The 16,958-nt window shown below is 38.7% G+C and overlaps 1 protein-coding gene across 14 annotated transcripts in view; it reads left to right on the top strand.

Moving 5' to 3' along the window:
- Positions 1 to 16,958, top strand: part of LOC124864736 (nuclear factor 1 X-type-like) — a 203,950-nt gene that overhangs the window by 175,963 nt on the left and 11,029 nt on the right. For 9 of the 14 annotated variants that reach the window (XM_047359622.1, XM_047359617.1, XM_047359615.1 and 6 more), the window contains 3 exons: positions 2,998 to 3,126; positions 9,083 to 9,258; positions 11,415 to 11,562. In XM_047359622.1, the coding sequence (XP_047215578.1) occupies positions 2,998 to 3,126; positions 9,083 to 9,258; positions 11,415 to 11,562 (453 nt within the window). The remainder of the gene's footprint in view (positions 1 to 2,997; positions 3,127 to 9,082; positions 9,259 to 11,414; positions 11,563 to 16,958) is intronic. The other 5 variants (XM_047359627.1, XM_047359623.1, XM_047359624.1 and 2 more) reach the window with 3 other exon arrangements.

Here is a 16,958-nt window from a genome sequence, read left to right as displayed (position 1 = left end):
CCTTTACCCGTTGCTTTTTAAAAGTTATCATCACACTATCGTCCCACTATTTGTTATATAACGTGTTAATATGACACTGACCAAACTAAAACATTCTAACCAGATGGATGTCACCTTATTTTTTGTTATTTTGTGTGTAGGTCTGATCACACTTTTTTTTCTTATCATGCTACCAGTGAATAAGATGCATTAACTGTGTCTGCACCTCCCTCCTACATGTGGAGATAACCGCGTGGCCAAACATAAGTGCTAGCGGCCACCTTTTTCTATACTTGTTGGTGCCCACACAAGAACAGCTGCACCCGCACTGCATACGAACACCCTGGGTAAACAGTGATAAACATTTCCCAGCGTAGCATTAAAAAAGCTCAAGTTTTTCAAAAATCTGCTGTTAGACTTTATATGCTTCGCTTGTAAAGTCTATTTCCACATCTCTTTGGGCCATGTTGGAGTTGCCCACGTCTTTATTTGACTCTTGTTTGTTTTTATATGTGTGAATATTGTACCATTTAGTAGTTTATGGGCCTCTAGGCTCTTACCACTGTTGTTTATCACTATATTCTTTCAACTGAGTTTGAAGCAAGCAAAAACAAAAAAGAAAGAAAAACATGAGCTCAGTATATTTTAACGGTTAAATTAGCTCTTTTTCTGAGCTGATGCACGTTTCTGTATTTTCCTAAAAGTTCCCTGTTAAGTGCATTACTCTTGATTCATACTTTTATAACAGCATATATTAAACATTGTGGTTCAAAATGCACCATTTGGAGCTCTCTCTTAAACCCAGAAAGTCTAAATTGTGCCCTTGGTTTGTCATACATCAAAATGAATTCCCTTACAAAGCACCACACCAGCCCTTCATCACAGAAGAGAACCTCAAACTTATAGCCATGTTTCTGGTCTGCCAGTGAGCCAATTTTCTTTACATATATATATATATATATATATATATATTACACAGCCATTTAACCTTTCTGACATTTATGGACACAGGAGGACACATTAATGTGTTTATCTATGTGTGCCGACCATCACTGATCATCCTTCGCTTAACTTCTTCAATTTTTCTTCAGTTCTCCCACGACGCGTTAACGGGCAGCATGCCTTGTGCTCGCCACTCCACTGGAGTGGTGAGTGTTTGTGTGTGTGACTGAGTGAGTGTGTAGGTGTGCAGCAGAGGATGACTTAAAAGAAAGAGCTGAAGCACTTTTAATGACACACTACATGTCTTCAGGCTGCTGCACAGAATGCCTGACAGTCAGAGCTGCATCAGAGGACCTGTCTGTGTTTGTTTTGGCAGGCTCCTCAGCAGCTATATGTAGCGGCACAGGTTGTTCTGGCACCAGACAGAAAACACAGTCTGCCCCAGATATGAGGCCATTTAAGATCCCATTAATTTCTAAAGTGTAGTGAGTTGGCTGGTTGGCATGTTTGTTGACTGAGTTCCTGAGGCTCTCTGTGGCAACGCCGAGAGCACTGGGCTTTGGAGTGCCTTGCAAAAAGGTCCACATCTACTTAACTTTTCCCCATTTTTTGTAGTACCAACTTGAAAATATTTTATTATGATTTTATGTGGCAGATCAACACAAAATAGGCCAGAATTGTGAGGTGATGATACATGGTTTTCATAGCTTTTTACAAGTAAAAACCAGAAAATGTAAAGTACATTTATGGTCAGCCCCCCAACCCCAGCCCTTTATTCTGATACCTTTAAATAAAAGTCAGTGAATAAAAAAAAAAAAAGCCTAAACATACCATCCACAGTCACCCACATTGTGAAATACGGTGCAGGCTGCATCATACTACGGGGGTGCTTTTCTTCAGCACGGACAGAGAAGATGGTTATGGTTAATGTTTGGATGGAGATAAATTCAGGGTAATCAAGAATGAAAATGTGTGTAGCCTTCAAAAATTTCAACTGTGGCAGAGGTTCACCTTCCACCAGGAAAACCACTCTCAACACACAGCCAGAGCTACATTGGAATAATTTGGATCAAAGCATATTTATGTGTTAGAGTGGCCTAAAATCCAGTTGTCAATCGGTGGCAATACTTAAAAATAGATCTTCACCAACAACCTTCACCCAGTCTGATTGAGCTTAAGAATGGGCTAAAATTTCAGTTTCCAGATGAGCAAAGCTGGTAGAGATCTACCCCAAAAGACTTACAGCTATAATTGTGGCCAACACAGGTTTTACATAGTATTGACTCGGGGGGCCTGAATACAAATGCAAACATTTTTCAGGTTATATGTATTTCTGTATTCTTCTTTGAAAATTGGATAGGATTTTCCTTTCACTTAACAATTATGCACTACTTTGTGTTGGTCTGTCACTTCAAATCTTAATAGAAAACACAAAAATTTGTAGTTGTAAAATGAAGACATTTGAAAAAGTTCCAGGAAGTGTGCATGATTATCCAAAACACTGTATTGGTAAGCTGTTTTAATAAAAAATAGCCTTGAACGTATAGAAATTACCCTACAGAGTAGATATTGTGTTATGAATACCTTCATCGGTGTGCATACTTGGATTGCCATAGAATTTTCCAGCTCTCCTCTATCCTGAAGCTAAGCCCCTGGCCTCTTCATACCCCTCACCCCACCCCAACCCACACCTTTTGTTGCCTTTCTCCAGTCACCTTCTCTCACGCTGAACCACTGCTGCTTGAAAACATGCCCTATGACTGGACCCTCAACCCCTCCTAGGTCTGGGACAGTCCACTGACTGTACATGAATGGACAAAAAAAAACTAAAGGAACCCCTGTGTGTATTAAGATAGACATTCGAATCACTGAAGAAATGAGTCAATCAATTAATCCATTGATTGCAATCGTAATCATTTGATTCTTTTAATCAAATTGAACAAATCTGATCAAATACTTGAATTTTCTTTTTTGCTTTTTTTGATTTTATTGAGTAGAGTCGAAGTAAGAAAAGCAGCCATGTTTGATTAAAACCTCGTCTCTGTTCTGCCATTCTGTTGATCCCCTTTTTGCCAGGACTCTCATCGCCTGGTTCTCATAAGAAGCTGGGAAAATTCGATTTCAGCGCCCTGTCCTCCCAGACGAGGTCCCCCCGCACGGCGTTCACCCACCACCCACTGCCAATGCTGGCGGGAGTGAGACCAGGTGAGACCAATCCAACCAAACAACAAACCCAGCTCCCGATCCCGCTGATCGCCCACCCCACCTACCCTCCAACCCCTTCCTCTTCACCATCTCCTCCTACCCACTCCACACTTTTCCAGGACCCCCCCCACCTACCCCTCTCCTACTGTGGTATAGAGGTGGGGCTGTTGTCTTTGGGAGATGAGGGGGTTTGGGAATCTGACGCTGGCACGTTGCACTTTCGGTCTTTGGCTCTTTCTCTGTCTCCTCTTTTAAGCCTGTAGGATGCAGGTTGTGTTGGTGACAGAGCTTCTAGCGTCTCTGGATGTCGTTTGTTGAGACTCTTTCAGACCTGGATGGTTGGTGGTGGTATCTGTGATGCTCAGTTTCTTTCTCCTTAGAGGAGTGAGGTGGTTCTTGATGTATTTTCCATCATTCTACTCTTCTTTTGAATCTTTAACTTCACACCTGCTTCAGATTCAATTACATTGCCTTGCAAATTTTCAATCTTCTTCAACTTCTATAAATTCTTTACAACCACAAACCTCAGGAAATGTTGTTACAATTTTATGTAGTAGAGCAGCACAATGTAGTGCATAATTGTAAAGTGGAAGTAAAATGCTGCATTGCTATTATGTCTCAACACAACATCTCCACTGTGAAGCATAGTGGTGGCAGCATCATGCTGTGTGGATGCTTTTCTTAAGCACAGACAGAGAAGCTGTTAGATATAGTGTAAAAAGTTCACTCTGCATGTGCAAAGCAGCTAAATACATCACCCAATAGGGTTGATGCTGTTATCGCTGCACAATTATAATTAGTAGGGCATAATTGTGAAGCAGAAAGAAAATAATACAGGTTTTCAACAGTTCTTACAATTAAATCTCTGAAGAATTTGGCATCCACTTTTAATAAGCTTCCTGAGTCACTACCTTGTAGAATTTTTAGGAAATTTCAGATCCTGCCACAAATTCTCCTGGATTTTGATCTGAACTCTGACTCGGCCGTTTTCACACACACCTCTGTAGGTTTTTTTTCATAATTGTCCGGTTGTAAGCTTCATCCGTCTTCTCATCAGCTCTGACCAGATCCCTGCTTCTGTAAAAGAATCATCTCAAGACCATAATGCTGCCACAAAGTTAGGAATTTACTTTTTATGTGGACTTTATTTACTCTTTACATGACTTGTTATGAGTATCAGAGTAAGAGGAGCTGAATACAAATGCACGCAACTCTTTATCAGATTTTATTTTTGCTAAATAAAAGTGAAAACCCTGTAGGGTTGTGGTTGTTATGTGAAATGTGGAACAGTCCGAGACTTTTTCAAGGTACTGTATTTGAGTGGTTGAGTGGATTTTTGTAGTTTGATAAACTCTGATAGAATTAGAGTTTGCACATTTTTATTTTATTACTCAGAGTAAAAAACCCTGTAAATACACAGTTACTAAATGGTGATTGAAGTATTGAAGAACTCTCCACTACTACACCAGAGTTTAGTTTCAACAATGAACACTTAATCTGTAAAAACAGATGTGTAATATATGTGAGGCTTTTAAAGAGAGCTCACCACAAATTAATCAAAATGGCCCAGATGATGTCATAATAATGCCGTCATTGTATCAACCGGACCTTGACATCTAAAATTGTTAGCAGAATCTTTGCATGACTGAACTGGGGAATGGGGATTTCTCTGGAGTGGATATGTAAGAAAGAAATATTTTGATTAAACTGAAATCAAACATATCCAGCCTTTAGATGGCTTTGCTTTCAGTGAGGAACTAAAAGTCAGAATATTTAATCTTGTGCTGCTTTTATTTAAGCTGTTCATTTTTAATTAGTCCTTTGTGAATCCTGCATATTTATTTTCACATATTCTCTTTGGCTCCCTCTTCACTGGTCCCAATATTCTAGCAGAAATTTTACAAACTGATTGTTTTCCCAGAACCACAATTCTCCAAAGTCATTATCAGCAATGCAACTGGTAACATGGTAATACAACATATTGCGATTTTGTCTGACTAATTCTTGTGTTGTTTTTTTTGTTTGTTTGTTTGTTTTGGCAAAAAACAAAGGCACAACTCTTCAAAATGTCTACAATTTTTCATCAGGTTTTGCTGCTGATACTGATGACATAACAACAACTACAACATAAAAATACCCCAGAAAATGATCCCTGCTAAATATTCTTCAGTCTCTTTTAAATGTGTGTCCATTTTTAATTGTCTGTTATTTACATGAGTTCTCCTCTTTATTCATAGTGGTAAAAGCAAGAGTCCGTTAAGGTTCTGACCCTGAGCAAGCTGAAACCACCCAGATATTTATCATAGCAGAGCGGTTATAGACATAAATCATCGCTCTCCTATTTTTATTAATTTATTACAACCACAGCACAGACCAACTATGAGACTTTTTCAGCTTTTCTTTTGTAAACTCATCCATTGAAGGAGCTCATTGTAGATAATTACACATGTGCTTTAGTTCTGCAGCTTAGCTTCAAAGCATTTTTAAGCCATCGAGCAGATGTCAAGCAATGAGGTTGACCACTGTGTCATTATACCCTCCTCTGCGGTTGTTGACATATGCCATGCCTCTTGAGATGCAAGTACGGCATATCTGATCTCCACAGTTGCGTGTGGACCACGCAGATTCACACCAGCCCGCAGTCGTGTATACAATATCCCGACGCTGTTGTGGTGAGCTGCCGTGTTTTTATACAGTTATGATTTCTTTCCAGGCTGACTTCAACATTGAGTTTGATGCTTCGCTAGTGTGAAAGTGCTTACCACCTCATAAGCTTTGTTGTTGTTCTGTGTATCAAACAAGCTCCACAGTAATTCAATGGCAGGAGAACTGGGATTATGCAAAATGCTGAACGCGTTGCAGTCATGGTGCCTCAGTCAATCATATATCATTTAAAGATGCCAGTTTTTTTAACTTTGTGGGACTGTCTTTTTTTTCCACTTTTTGCCACTGATGTTTTGACACACCCCTGATCCATCTTGCACAGTATAAACCTAACTGAGATGCTTGTGTCCAAGAAGATAATAACTAATACATTTTGTTATTTAACAAAACATGTATATTAGACTTCAAAGTGTGTGTATATATATAAATATATATATATATATATATATACATATAGATATCTATATCTTTTTATAGTTTTATGGTTATACGGTGGCGCAGTTGGTAGCACTGTTGCCTTGCAGCAAGAAGGTCCTGGGTTTGATTCCTGGCCGGGGGTCTTTCTGCATGGATTTTGCATGTTCTCCCCGTGCATGCGTGGGTTCTCACCGGGTACTCCGGCTTCCTCCCACAGTCCAAAGACATGCCTGTTAGGTTAATTGGTCTCTCTAAATTGCCCTTAGGTGTATGAATGAGTGTGTGCATGGTTGTTTGTGTGTTGCCCTGCGATGGACTGGCGACTTGTCCAGGGTGTATCCTGCCTCTCGCCCATAGACTGCTGGAGATAGGCACCAGCTCCCCCGCGACCCACTATGGAATAAGGGGTAGAAAATGACTGACTGACTGAATTAAACAACAGCAATATCATATGTGGAAAAAGGGTTTGGAATAATTTGTTAAAGTTTCATTTCTTCCTAGTATTTTAAAAGGGTTGTGAACACTTTTCAAAGCCACTGTAAAAAGTGATGGATAGTTTAAAGTAAAAAGTCTTTAGTTAGATTAAACAGGAACAAAGTTCTTGCTGTCAAGGATATCTCATTAATTTACAAGAACTAAAGTACAGAACTCCCAGGAAGTCTTCATATGTCTCTCCCTCTGCAGCATACCTACTTGAAATATTTCGTACACCCCACAGAAAAAAAAGTTCTGCCCAGAATATTCATCAAGAACAAGCTCAAAGAACATAAATTGCACTATATGTGAACTACGTAGGCCTATTGGCCTTTAAATGTTAAGACAGAAGAAGTAGAAGGAGTGGAATGTTGGTGAAAATATTTAGCATGAACCTCAGGTGGTAAACTGCTGGTAAATGCATAGATATTTCTCCAAACAATGGACAGTCATAGACATATTTCAGGGCTATTTTGAGATTTGCCTTTCTTTATATTTAGCCCAGAAAAAATAAACTACCATTGAACCACATTTAGAGAAAATATGTCTTTTTTTATTGTCGTCTTTTGATCTTTTAATTTATCACATTTTCACATTGTTTAAACGATAGACAGTGTTGTCTGTTGTACGTTTAACTAAATTGTTCTTGGCTGAAATAAAGCTTCATGTTTAATACCTACAAGTTATGTATATTCAGTTAGAACTTTGATCTAAAAACAATAAATAATTGTTATTTTGTTTTAACTAATATAAGTAGTTCAAATGTTATTGTAGTTCATAACATGACACCTGGACGGTGAAGATGCTGCAGGATACATGGTTACAACTTTCCCCTGAATACATTTATTTGATGTTCAATTATTGAGTGAATGGTAAATTAATCATGGTTAGATATGTTGCAGTAGTTACATAAAATCTAACACAAACAATAAAAAAACAGCTGTTCCATAGGCCTACCTGTTTTCAATTTGAGCTTTTTGAGCTAACAAGGAGCTAAAAGCTAACTACTGTTAGCTATAATCTGAAGAATGAATAATTTACTTGGTTATCTAACTATGGACAAAATAATGAAAAATGAGAGAAACATAGAACAAAGTGTAATTTATGAATGTTATTGTAGTTTGCTAACATTACAGGTAAAGGGTGAGCTAGCCACAAGTAGTTAGGTAAAACAACAGCTGTGTTGTGAAATAGTCCCCAATGATGGTCAATGCTTTAAATTGTTTTCTATGAATGCCAAAAGAAATGAAGATGTTAAAAATATTTAAGGTGGGATTTATAAATGGTAGTTTGCTAACTCTAATGGCAGAAATGTCGTAGCCTAGGGGCGCGGCGCTGATGGTGTAGGTGTTAAGCGCGCGACCATGTGTCCTCAAAGTGGCTGTCCCGGGTTCGACTTTTGCCGAATGTCTCCCTCTTTCTATCCCTCTTTCCTGTCTGCCTACTGTCAAAATAAATAAGGCCACTAGTGCCGAAAAAATATCTTTAAAAAAAAAAAGAAAAAGCAATGTCACTTCTTTCAGTAGTGATCTGAACATAGCCTTATAGTGTACAACACAGCTGGTTTAAATAGGGGTAACTGATAGTTTAGGTTGAAAATCACAGAGGTAGTATCCTTTCTGCCCCAACCATTCCCATCCTATTTTGAACCCACCCACACACACACTGCACTTGGCCTTCACCCAGTTTGTAAAGGGATTAGTACAGGAAGACGACTTCACTTGGTGGCAGGCAGGAGCTCCAAGGCATGGAATGGGTTGGGTTTAATACACATCAGGGTTAGTGATGTAAATAGGCATGATTTAGAGGGCTCAGAGATAAACCAACTCCTGCCTCATTATAGATCATACATAATTTCAAAGTACAATGTTTGTTGTAAAGTTGGTATTTTTATTTCCTGCTTTTCTTTTAAATGTATTAGCAGCTACATGACACATTGAGTTGCAAATATTAACATATTCTAACAAATATCTGTTAAACTGTTCAGTTTTCAGAAGTACACAGGGAATTGTTTAGTTCGAAATGCAAGCGATCATGTGATTTTTAAATAACAATACCATTCAGTTCTACAAATATCTCTTTGTTTTCATCATCCAGGCTTTTAAAGCTGATTTTAATGGAGTAACTGTATGTGCTGAAGTCGTTCCTGATCGCGTGTTTGATTGGATTAAAATGTGTGGACCAAACCATAACAATTTCTATGTGTTGTCTTGTGTGCATTTAGGAAATCATACAACATAAATAAATGTAAAAACAAATCATTTTATATGTTTCCGTGAAAAAAACCATCTGTCACTCCTTCATCACCTAATCTGTTTCATTTTGTTGAATGTATATTTCTCTCTCCCTTTTTTATCCTTCCCAGCCTGTGTCCATCTAATACAAACATCTGTGTTTGCAGGGAGTCCCCGTGCTTCAGCTTCGGCCCTACACTTCCCGTCCCCTTCCATCATCCAGCAGTCTAGCCCCTACTTCACCCACCCCACCATACGCTACCACCACCACCCTGGACAGGACCCCCTGAAGGAGTTTGTGCAGTTTGTCTGTGCTGATGGCTCAGGGCAGGCCACCGGACAGGTAAGGCTTGCAAACTGCAAGGAAGGAAACTGCTGCATAAAGCAGTTGCCTGAAACACAGAAAGGCATGCAGACAGGTTGATAAAAAAATCTAAAAGATGAAATCTGACAGCAAAAATTAAACCATGTTAGTGAAAAGACTGAGTATGGAAGAAAACGGAAGTTCTCAGAAACATTTAATTGTTAAACAACTGTTTATCTTATTTGACATTTATTGTGTGAGTAAAAGTGACGTACAAAAACTGTACATCTATAGTACAGAAATTAGATAACTAAAATCAAAATAATTAAGGCAGTTTATATTAGTCATATGACATAAAGAGCCTTCCAAAAGTATTCATATGAGTTGATTTTTTCCACGTTACAACCACAAACTTCAATGCATTTTAGTGGGATTTTCTCTGATAGACCAGCACAAACGAAAGTGTAACGTGTATTTGTATTCAGCCTATTCAGTTAATACCTTGTAGAACCACTTTTTCTGCACTTACAGCTACAAGTGTCTGCAATTAAAATCTTCAAGTAGATTCTTGGTTGGATTTAGGTCTGGCCTTTGACTAGCCACATGAATATGCTTCAATCAAAATCATTCCATTGTAGTTTAGACTGTATGTTTAGGGTTGTTGTCCCGCTGAACGGTCAACCTGCGCCCAGTCTCAAGTCTTTTGCAGCATCTAGCAGATTTTAAGGTTCCTCCATCTTCACATCAACTCTGACCAGCTTTCCTGTATTTGGTAAAGAAAAGCATTCCCACAGCATTTTGCTGCCACCACCATGTTTCACAGTGGATGGTTTGTAGAGGATAATGTGCAGCATTCATTTTCATCTAAACGGTTTTCATGTGGGCCAAAAAGTAAAATTTAAGTCTTATCTGACCAGAGCACCTTCTTCCACACCATGTTCCCTACATGGCTTGTGGCAAATGGAACTTCATATGGGTTTTTTTTAGCTTTATTCTTGCTAAATTTGAGGAGTGCATCGCCAAAAGTTGTTCTGTCAGGCCTCTGCAGCTCATCCAGAGTTACTATGGGACTATTTACTGCTTCTCTGATTAATGCTCTCTTTGTTCAGCCTGTGACTTTAGCTGGACGGCCATGTCTTGGTAGGTTTGCAGTAGTGAGATACTCTTATTTTTTACATGATGGGTTAAGCAGTGCTCTATGGGATAGTTTTTAGAAACCAACCCTGCTGTAAACTTCTTCACGGCTGACCTGTCTGATGTGTCCCTTGGTCTTTATGATGTTTGTTCACTAATGCTCTCTAACAAATCTTCACAGAACAGCTGGATTTAAACTCGGATTAAATAAAAGACAGATTGACTCAAATCAGATCATGGTGTCAAAGTAAAAGAGGCTGAATACAAATGCGTGTCACACTTTTCAGGTAAAAAAATAATGATTATTTTGATAACAGACTGCTTATTGCTTGTCATGTGACCACTTACATTATAAGGACTTACACCACCAGAGACACACCCACAAATGCAAGGCACCAGACATTTGTTCATTCAGCTGGTCTAAACATTTTTGTATTGTCTTGTCAGTGTCATTTTGCTGTTTCCTGTTCTAGACCCCAACGTTTCCTGCTCTTTCTCTTGTTAATTTCTTTCTTTTGCCCCACCCAACCCCTCAGAAGTTACAATCATCAGCACGAGAGTGAATCAGTCACGGCACGCTTCAGTCAAGCACACCAGTCCTGTGTTGTGTCATCGTGTTTCTGTTTTCATCTCTAGCTTTTTTCGATTTTAGTTGCCGTTTGGTTGTTTGGGATTTGTTATTGTTGGTGGTGTTGTTGTGATTGTGTAGACGAGTGTTCTCCCATGGTTTTAATTTCTTGCCATCTGCTGGATGAGCCCAGTCAAATAGTTCTTTCACTTCCCACTGCCTCCACAACCTCTTTCACCCAACACAGACCACCTCAGTGGAACCTGGTCCCACCAAAAATCACTTCTTGTGGTGACTATTATTTTTCACACCTTCATCAAAGATGACGTCCACATACCTCATTCCTTTAGTTGTTTTTTTCCCTACCCCTCTCCTCCTTCCGTCATGAATTTGTTTATTTTGGGCCCGGCCTTCTTGAGCCGCTCCCGTTTTCCATTCCGTGTCTGCGGGTTGTCGCATGCCGCCCTCTTGACCCTATTTGTGTTGTCCGCAGCCGAACGGGAGCGGCCAGAGCAAAATGCCAGGCTCCTTCTTGCTGCCTCCACCTCCCCCAGTGGCCCGCCCAGTGCCCCTCCCCATGCCCGACTCTAAACCCAACAGCACGCCCCCTGACGGCGGACTCTCCTCGCCCGCATCACCGTGTAAGTGACCCCGCAGAGACCATTTCAAAGTAACGCAGAAATAAAAACTCCCTTTAGTGACAACGACCAATGTCATGTTGTTCCTCCTCCAACCTTGTGCCATAATTGTGTATCCAGCATCTCACTTTCCCTTCCTTCCAGAAGAATTTGGAAACCAGCACAGAAAATAAGGTGCAGTCCGAAGCCCTCAGAGTTTTAATGATGTGTGATTATAGACATGTGTGGCACTCCACATGGCTTTTTTTAGGCCCCTTGAGTTTTTGTGACACCACAAAGTAAAGCCGCTCCACTTGTTGTACTACGAAAGCTTCATTACAGCTCTATTTCTTGTTCCTCCCAAAAAGGATTTATCGGCAAACTGGCAGATTTTATGTGTTAATTTATCGTCTCCAGAAGGACACAAATTTAGGGCAGTTATTTTATATGGACTCCAAAACAGAAACTGGGACATTAGTGGAATTTTTTTCCATAACTTTCTGTTTGGATCCTTTAGCTTGGTGAATGTTAAACAGGAAGAAAAAGTCTGGTTTTTAAGCTAAGGGACGGATGACAGCAATACGCCTGTCTGTCTTATAGTAGAGGGGCACTGGATGGAGCACCTTTTTTATTTTCTGTTTACTTAGCTATTCTTCAAAGTTAGTGTTTTCCTTTCCCCCCCCAGTCAGCGTCTCCAAGTCTTTAATGTCTTTTGTATGTTATTTCAATTCTTAGAAACACATGGATGTATACTGTACCTTCCTTCCTGTGTCTCTCATTACTGTCCTTCCTCCCTTTCCTGCACACAAACAGACCACACAAGTCTGCACACTGCTTTCCCCGAGTCCTTCAGTAAGTTAAAGTCTCTGGAGTCCGTGGGGGAACCTCAAACTGCCCTAAATTTGTCAGAGACGTTGATGCCAGTGGGTTTAAATATTCCAGGCTGATCCTCAGCGTCAGGATCCAACTGTGTTCAATCTCTTAGCACAGTTTGTCAACTGGATTTAATCACTTAGGGAGATCTGAGTTTGTATATCAGATTATGGCAAACATTTCCATGGGTTTTACTGACCTCAATAATATGCATAGCAGTACATCCTTAATAACCAAATTACTGGGGTTATTGGTCTGTTTTATTTTGTTTATGGATTTGTTTTAGCAGCTTAGATTATGGTGTATTGTAAAGTTAGACAAGAAAGTTTGTTTTGAGAAACATTTGAAGAAACAGCCAGTGACTTTTATTTATTTTTATAACCATTAACTCCATAGTTTAGGTGCTGTTGAGTCGTTGTTGATCTGCTGCAAGTATGTTTGCATTGGTTGAATATTTGAAAGGCTTCTCTTAGAATGGTGCAAAATCAGTGTTGTCAGATATATTAAAAATAGACTGTTAAAGTTAGGAAGGGGTCGGTTACTGGTATCAAGGTATATCAAGGTTTTGAAAAAGTTTTAGTTTGAAAGCTGCTCGAATTTCCCATCATATCCTACAGTTTACAGTGGTTTTTAAAAGATCCTAGTAAAAATGCCGGAGTAACCTCTGCAGCTGCATAGAGCATAGAGAGACTTCCTCTTCTTTTTCAGCGAGGCTTGGTTCTGATCCACGTTGGGTCTCTTGGCAGCTGATACATCTCCCACCTTCATGTGCTGCACCTTTCCAAAATGTTGCTGCCCACAAACCGTCAACTGGCTAAAACAACCGTCAGCTGGCTGAAACGTCGTTGTTTACAAAAAGCAAAATTTAAGGGCTTGGAAATACTTCAGAGCCCAAAAAACACAGACAGTCATGGTGTGGAAGCTAAAGAAGTGACACTCATTACTGGTAATAGCGTAACACATTTTGAAACTACAGTTGTGAGACTGCTAGACATGCATATGCTGATCAACCTGCTGCAGACCGGAGCAGAAAGCCTGACTGGTTAACCCCTTCCTGCAAATTCTTCACAAACTTCTTCCTGTTTTAATCCCCCTATGTATCCCACTAATGCAAGTTTATATATATCACATGAATATCAATGTTTGTATGCAAGCACTTACTTTTATCAGTTGGAGTTTTGCCCAGTTATGCCTAATTTAGCTAATTTGCACACTAACTACTGAATAAATTGTACTTTACCTTCTCTAATTAATTTACCCTGTGATTAACAGCAAAAACAGAAATATGGAATATTTCTATATAATTGCAATCAAATTCCGACATTAAGGGGTTAACCTACTAATGTCAGCATGTTGTACTTATTTGAATCTTTAGAGAGCAGAACGCTAAAAAGTAATAATCTATAAAATTAGTGCATGAAAAATACTACTATATTTGGTGTGTGTTTATATTTTTGCACACGTGTTTGTGTCAAAATAACAGTTAAAAAATGTAATAGAAAACTATTTTATGATTCAATTAATGTTGTATTTTTGGCAGTAGTTGGAATATTTGTTTAATTGCTGTTTTAAAAAACTGTTTGATCATGTTGTCAACGTTTTCATAATTGTTTGTCCAAATATTGGGATGCCCTAAAATTCTAGTGTAACAACATTTAACAAGAATAATATTTTGGGTGGGACAATACTGATCTTCATTAGGTAGAGAAAGTTTATCAGTCATTTGTCCACCTTAAAAACATAGGCTGGAAATGTTATAGTACTACTGAGACCAGGAAAAACTGGGACACGTTTGTCTCCATGTGTGATTTTTTTGTTACAGACATCAGAAAGATAAATGCATGAGCACACAGAAGACCACAGCTTTAAAGTTATTCTAAGAAGTGTCAGAGAAAACAAAAGGGGGCCAAGAATTCAGAGAAATAGTGTTCATCAGAGTGAAATAAATTTATGTTGTGAGGAAAATAAGTGGAGAACTGTGCAATTTGCGGATGACTTCCAGATGCTAGCTAATGACTGCTAACGTCGTGTCCACAGTGCTGTAAAGTTTGCCATGGTGTATCAGAGTTTAAAGAAACTAAAGCAGAGATGACATTTTATGACCGGAGTACTAAATGGACCACAGATTTTTCTACAAAAGGATTAACTGGTGGGTTGTTAGTTGTATCACACACTATGTAATAAGGCAATTCTGCATTTTATGGTGCCGGAGTCATCAGAGCAAGAAAAGGGTAAAAAAAAAGATTAATAAAAGATTAACATCTGAATTAATGAAAAAGAAAACTTTAGGTCTGTCTTCCCACAGGCATACATGTCCTGACAGCCAACGGGGACACTCTTTATGTTTTCACATCATCTGCTATTAATTTTACTGGCTTCAGCGTTACATCTGAAATACTGTCATTTCTCAGGATACATGGTGCTTGTGTAAAATGAACACTACAAACAGCCATGTTTGTTATTTTGTGTACCGAGGTCTCAATGAGGCTCGTTGAGCTACTATAAGTGCTAATGGCTGGAAAATCAGAAGGTTTAATTTAAACTGTCCTGTGAAGCTCAACATCAAGGCAACATAGGAGATGTACACTTGTCTTACAAGCCTTTTAATATGACCAGAAAACATCCACATTTATGCAATTTTTACCTTCCATATCAAAGGTAATAGTAGCATGCAGCTACGGTGCCAAATCAAAAGAAAAGAACCATAAATTGAGGAGTTACTGCTGCTGGTAGATGTATTTTTTAAACTTTGAACCAACTTTGTAGTTTTTGTACTTTTTATTTTAAGCTATGTTTATAAGGTCCTAGCATTAGCTTTATAGCATACACACATTAGAAAAGTCTTCTTTTAAGACTTTTCAAGAAAGCAGCATCCCTACAGGCTAAGATGATCAGATTTCTTATTTCAAATCAAATTCAGGGACATTTCCAGCTCAAATATTAAAAGAATTAAATGTTATCAAGATATAATGAAAACATACGGTGTCTGTCAGGATCTGCCATTTTGGGTTTTGTGTTTGTTTAGTTTCTCAGTTAGTGTTTCTGTGCTTGTTTACTTTTAGGTTATTTGTTCTTGTTTCATTCTTCTAGTAATAGTTATTATTTACCCAGTAGCTACTGGGTAAATAATAACAAAAAAGGTGTCTTAGGCCAAAGGGAAAAGGGGAACTAATAAACTAGAAGAATGCAACAAGAACAAATAACCTAACAGTAAACAAGCACAGAAACACTAACTGAGAAACTAAACAAACGCAAAACCCAAAATGGCAGATCCTGACAGTTTCATTTTTGTTGTTGTTTTTATTCATAATTAAACAATAAAAATCAAGTGTGATAGCAGGAAAGTGTTTATCCAACCTTGTGTTAGCATTTCCTAAAAGTAATAAAATGATTAAAGTAATGGTAGGAATGTCTGTCTTCTTTCCTCTTCTTCTTTTCTGTCTAACACTCTTTCTTTCCCTCTTCTTTCTGCTTTGCTCTTCTTTCTATCAGTCTATTTTCCTCCTCTCTCCTCTTCTATTGGTCTTGTACAATTCTAAAACAGAGACATGATCACAATCCTCTCCAAAAACATTAGAGCATATAACATACTGAAAAATTTTAATTTTACTAATAAAATAAGATATTTGTTTAAGATACCCTTTAGAAGTTGCTTATTTTTAGATGAGAAACTAGGTTAATCCTAATAAAATCTTATAAATATTAACATTTGTTTTTATTATTTGACTAGTTTCATCATGTGATGAAATGCCAAAATGGCTATATTTAGCAAAAAACAACAACTATTTTCATTTGGAGCTACAAGGTCATACAACAGAGGAAATGCAAATTTAATCAGGTGTCCCTCCTCATCATTCTCAGTTCATGCGGTTCTTGCCTCCTTCACTTTCCCTGTTACTGACTACTTTATTTTTTGTGGGGAACTTTCATATGTCCAAACTGGGTAGTCAAACACCCCTCAGTCTGAAAGTCTATGTTCACATATCACAACAATAAATTAACAAAACAACTAGCTCTGAAAATATAAACTAAAGGTCACCATTCGATTGTAAAACATCTTTGGACAAACCTTTTTCGGCACTGTAGCACTCCAGTTCCCTAATTTAGACAGCACTTAAACACATCCCAGCCTTATATTTCTTACCTGGACACAGTGAATGTTGACAACACTAGTAATGTTTCCTACTGTGAACCACACCTTCATGATGGCAAGGATCAGCCCAATTCAAGGCAGCGTGCTCAGCTCTTCTTCTGCTCTGTCTGTAACATTAACAGCAGCGTGGACAGCTACCGTAACAGTAGTGTGCAACATGCTCAATTGTGCTTTCTACCCCCAACTAATAACAGTCTACATGCAACATTTTTTATTCTCTTTCACAAAACGCTAAATTCGGGGACATTTCCGGGCACAGGTTGTCTAAAATGGGGACTGGCCCCGGGGACGTCTGGTCACCCTACTACAGGCAGAGACTCATTGTATGCCTTTCCATAAAACCAGTACTGTTACCCCCTATTACTACTGATACTGTCAGTTTTAGAATACTTAG

The sequence above is a fragment of the Girardinichthys multiradiatus genome, chromosome Y, assembly GCF_021462225.1.
Source record: "Girardinichthys multiradiatus isolate DD_20200921_A chromosome Y, DD_fGirMul_XY1, whole genome shotgun sequence".
NCBI lineage: Eukaryota > Metazoa > Chordata > Actinopteri > Cyprinodontiformes > Goodeidae > Girardinichthys > Girardinichthys multiradiatus.
This window is presented reverse-complemented; position numbering and strand designations above follow the sequence as displayed.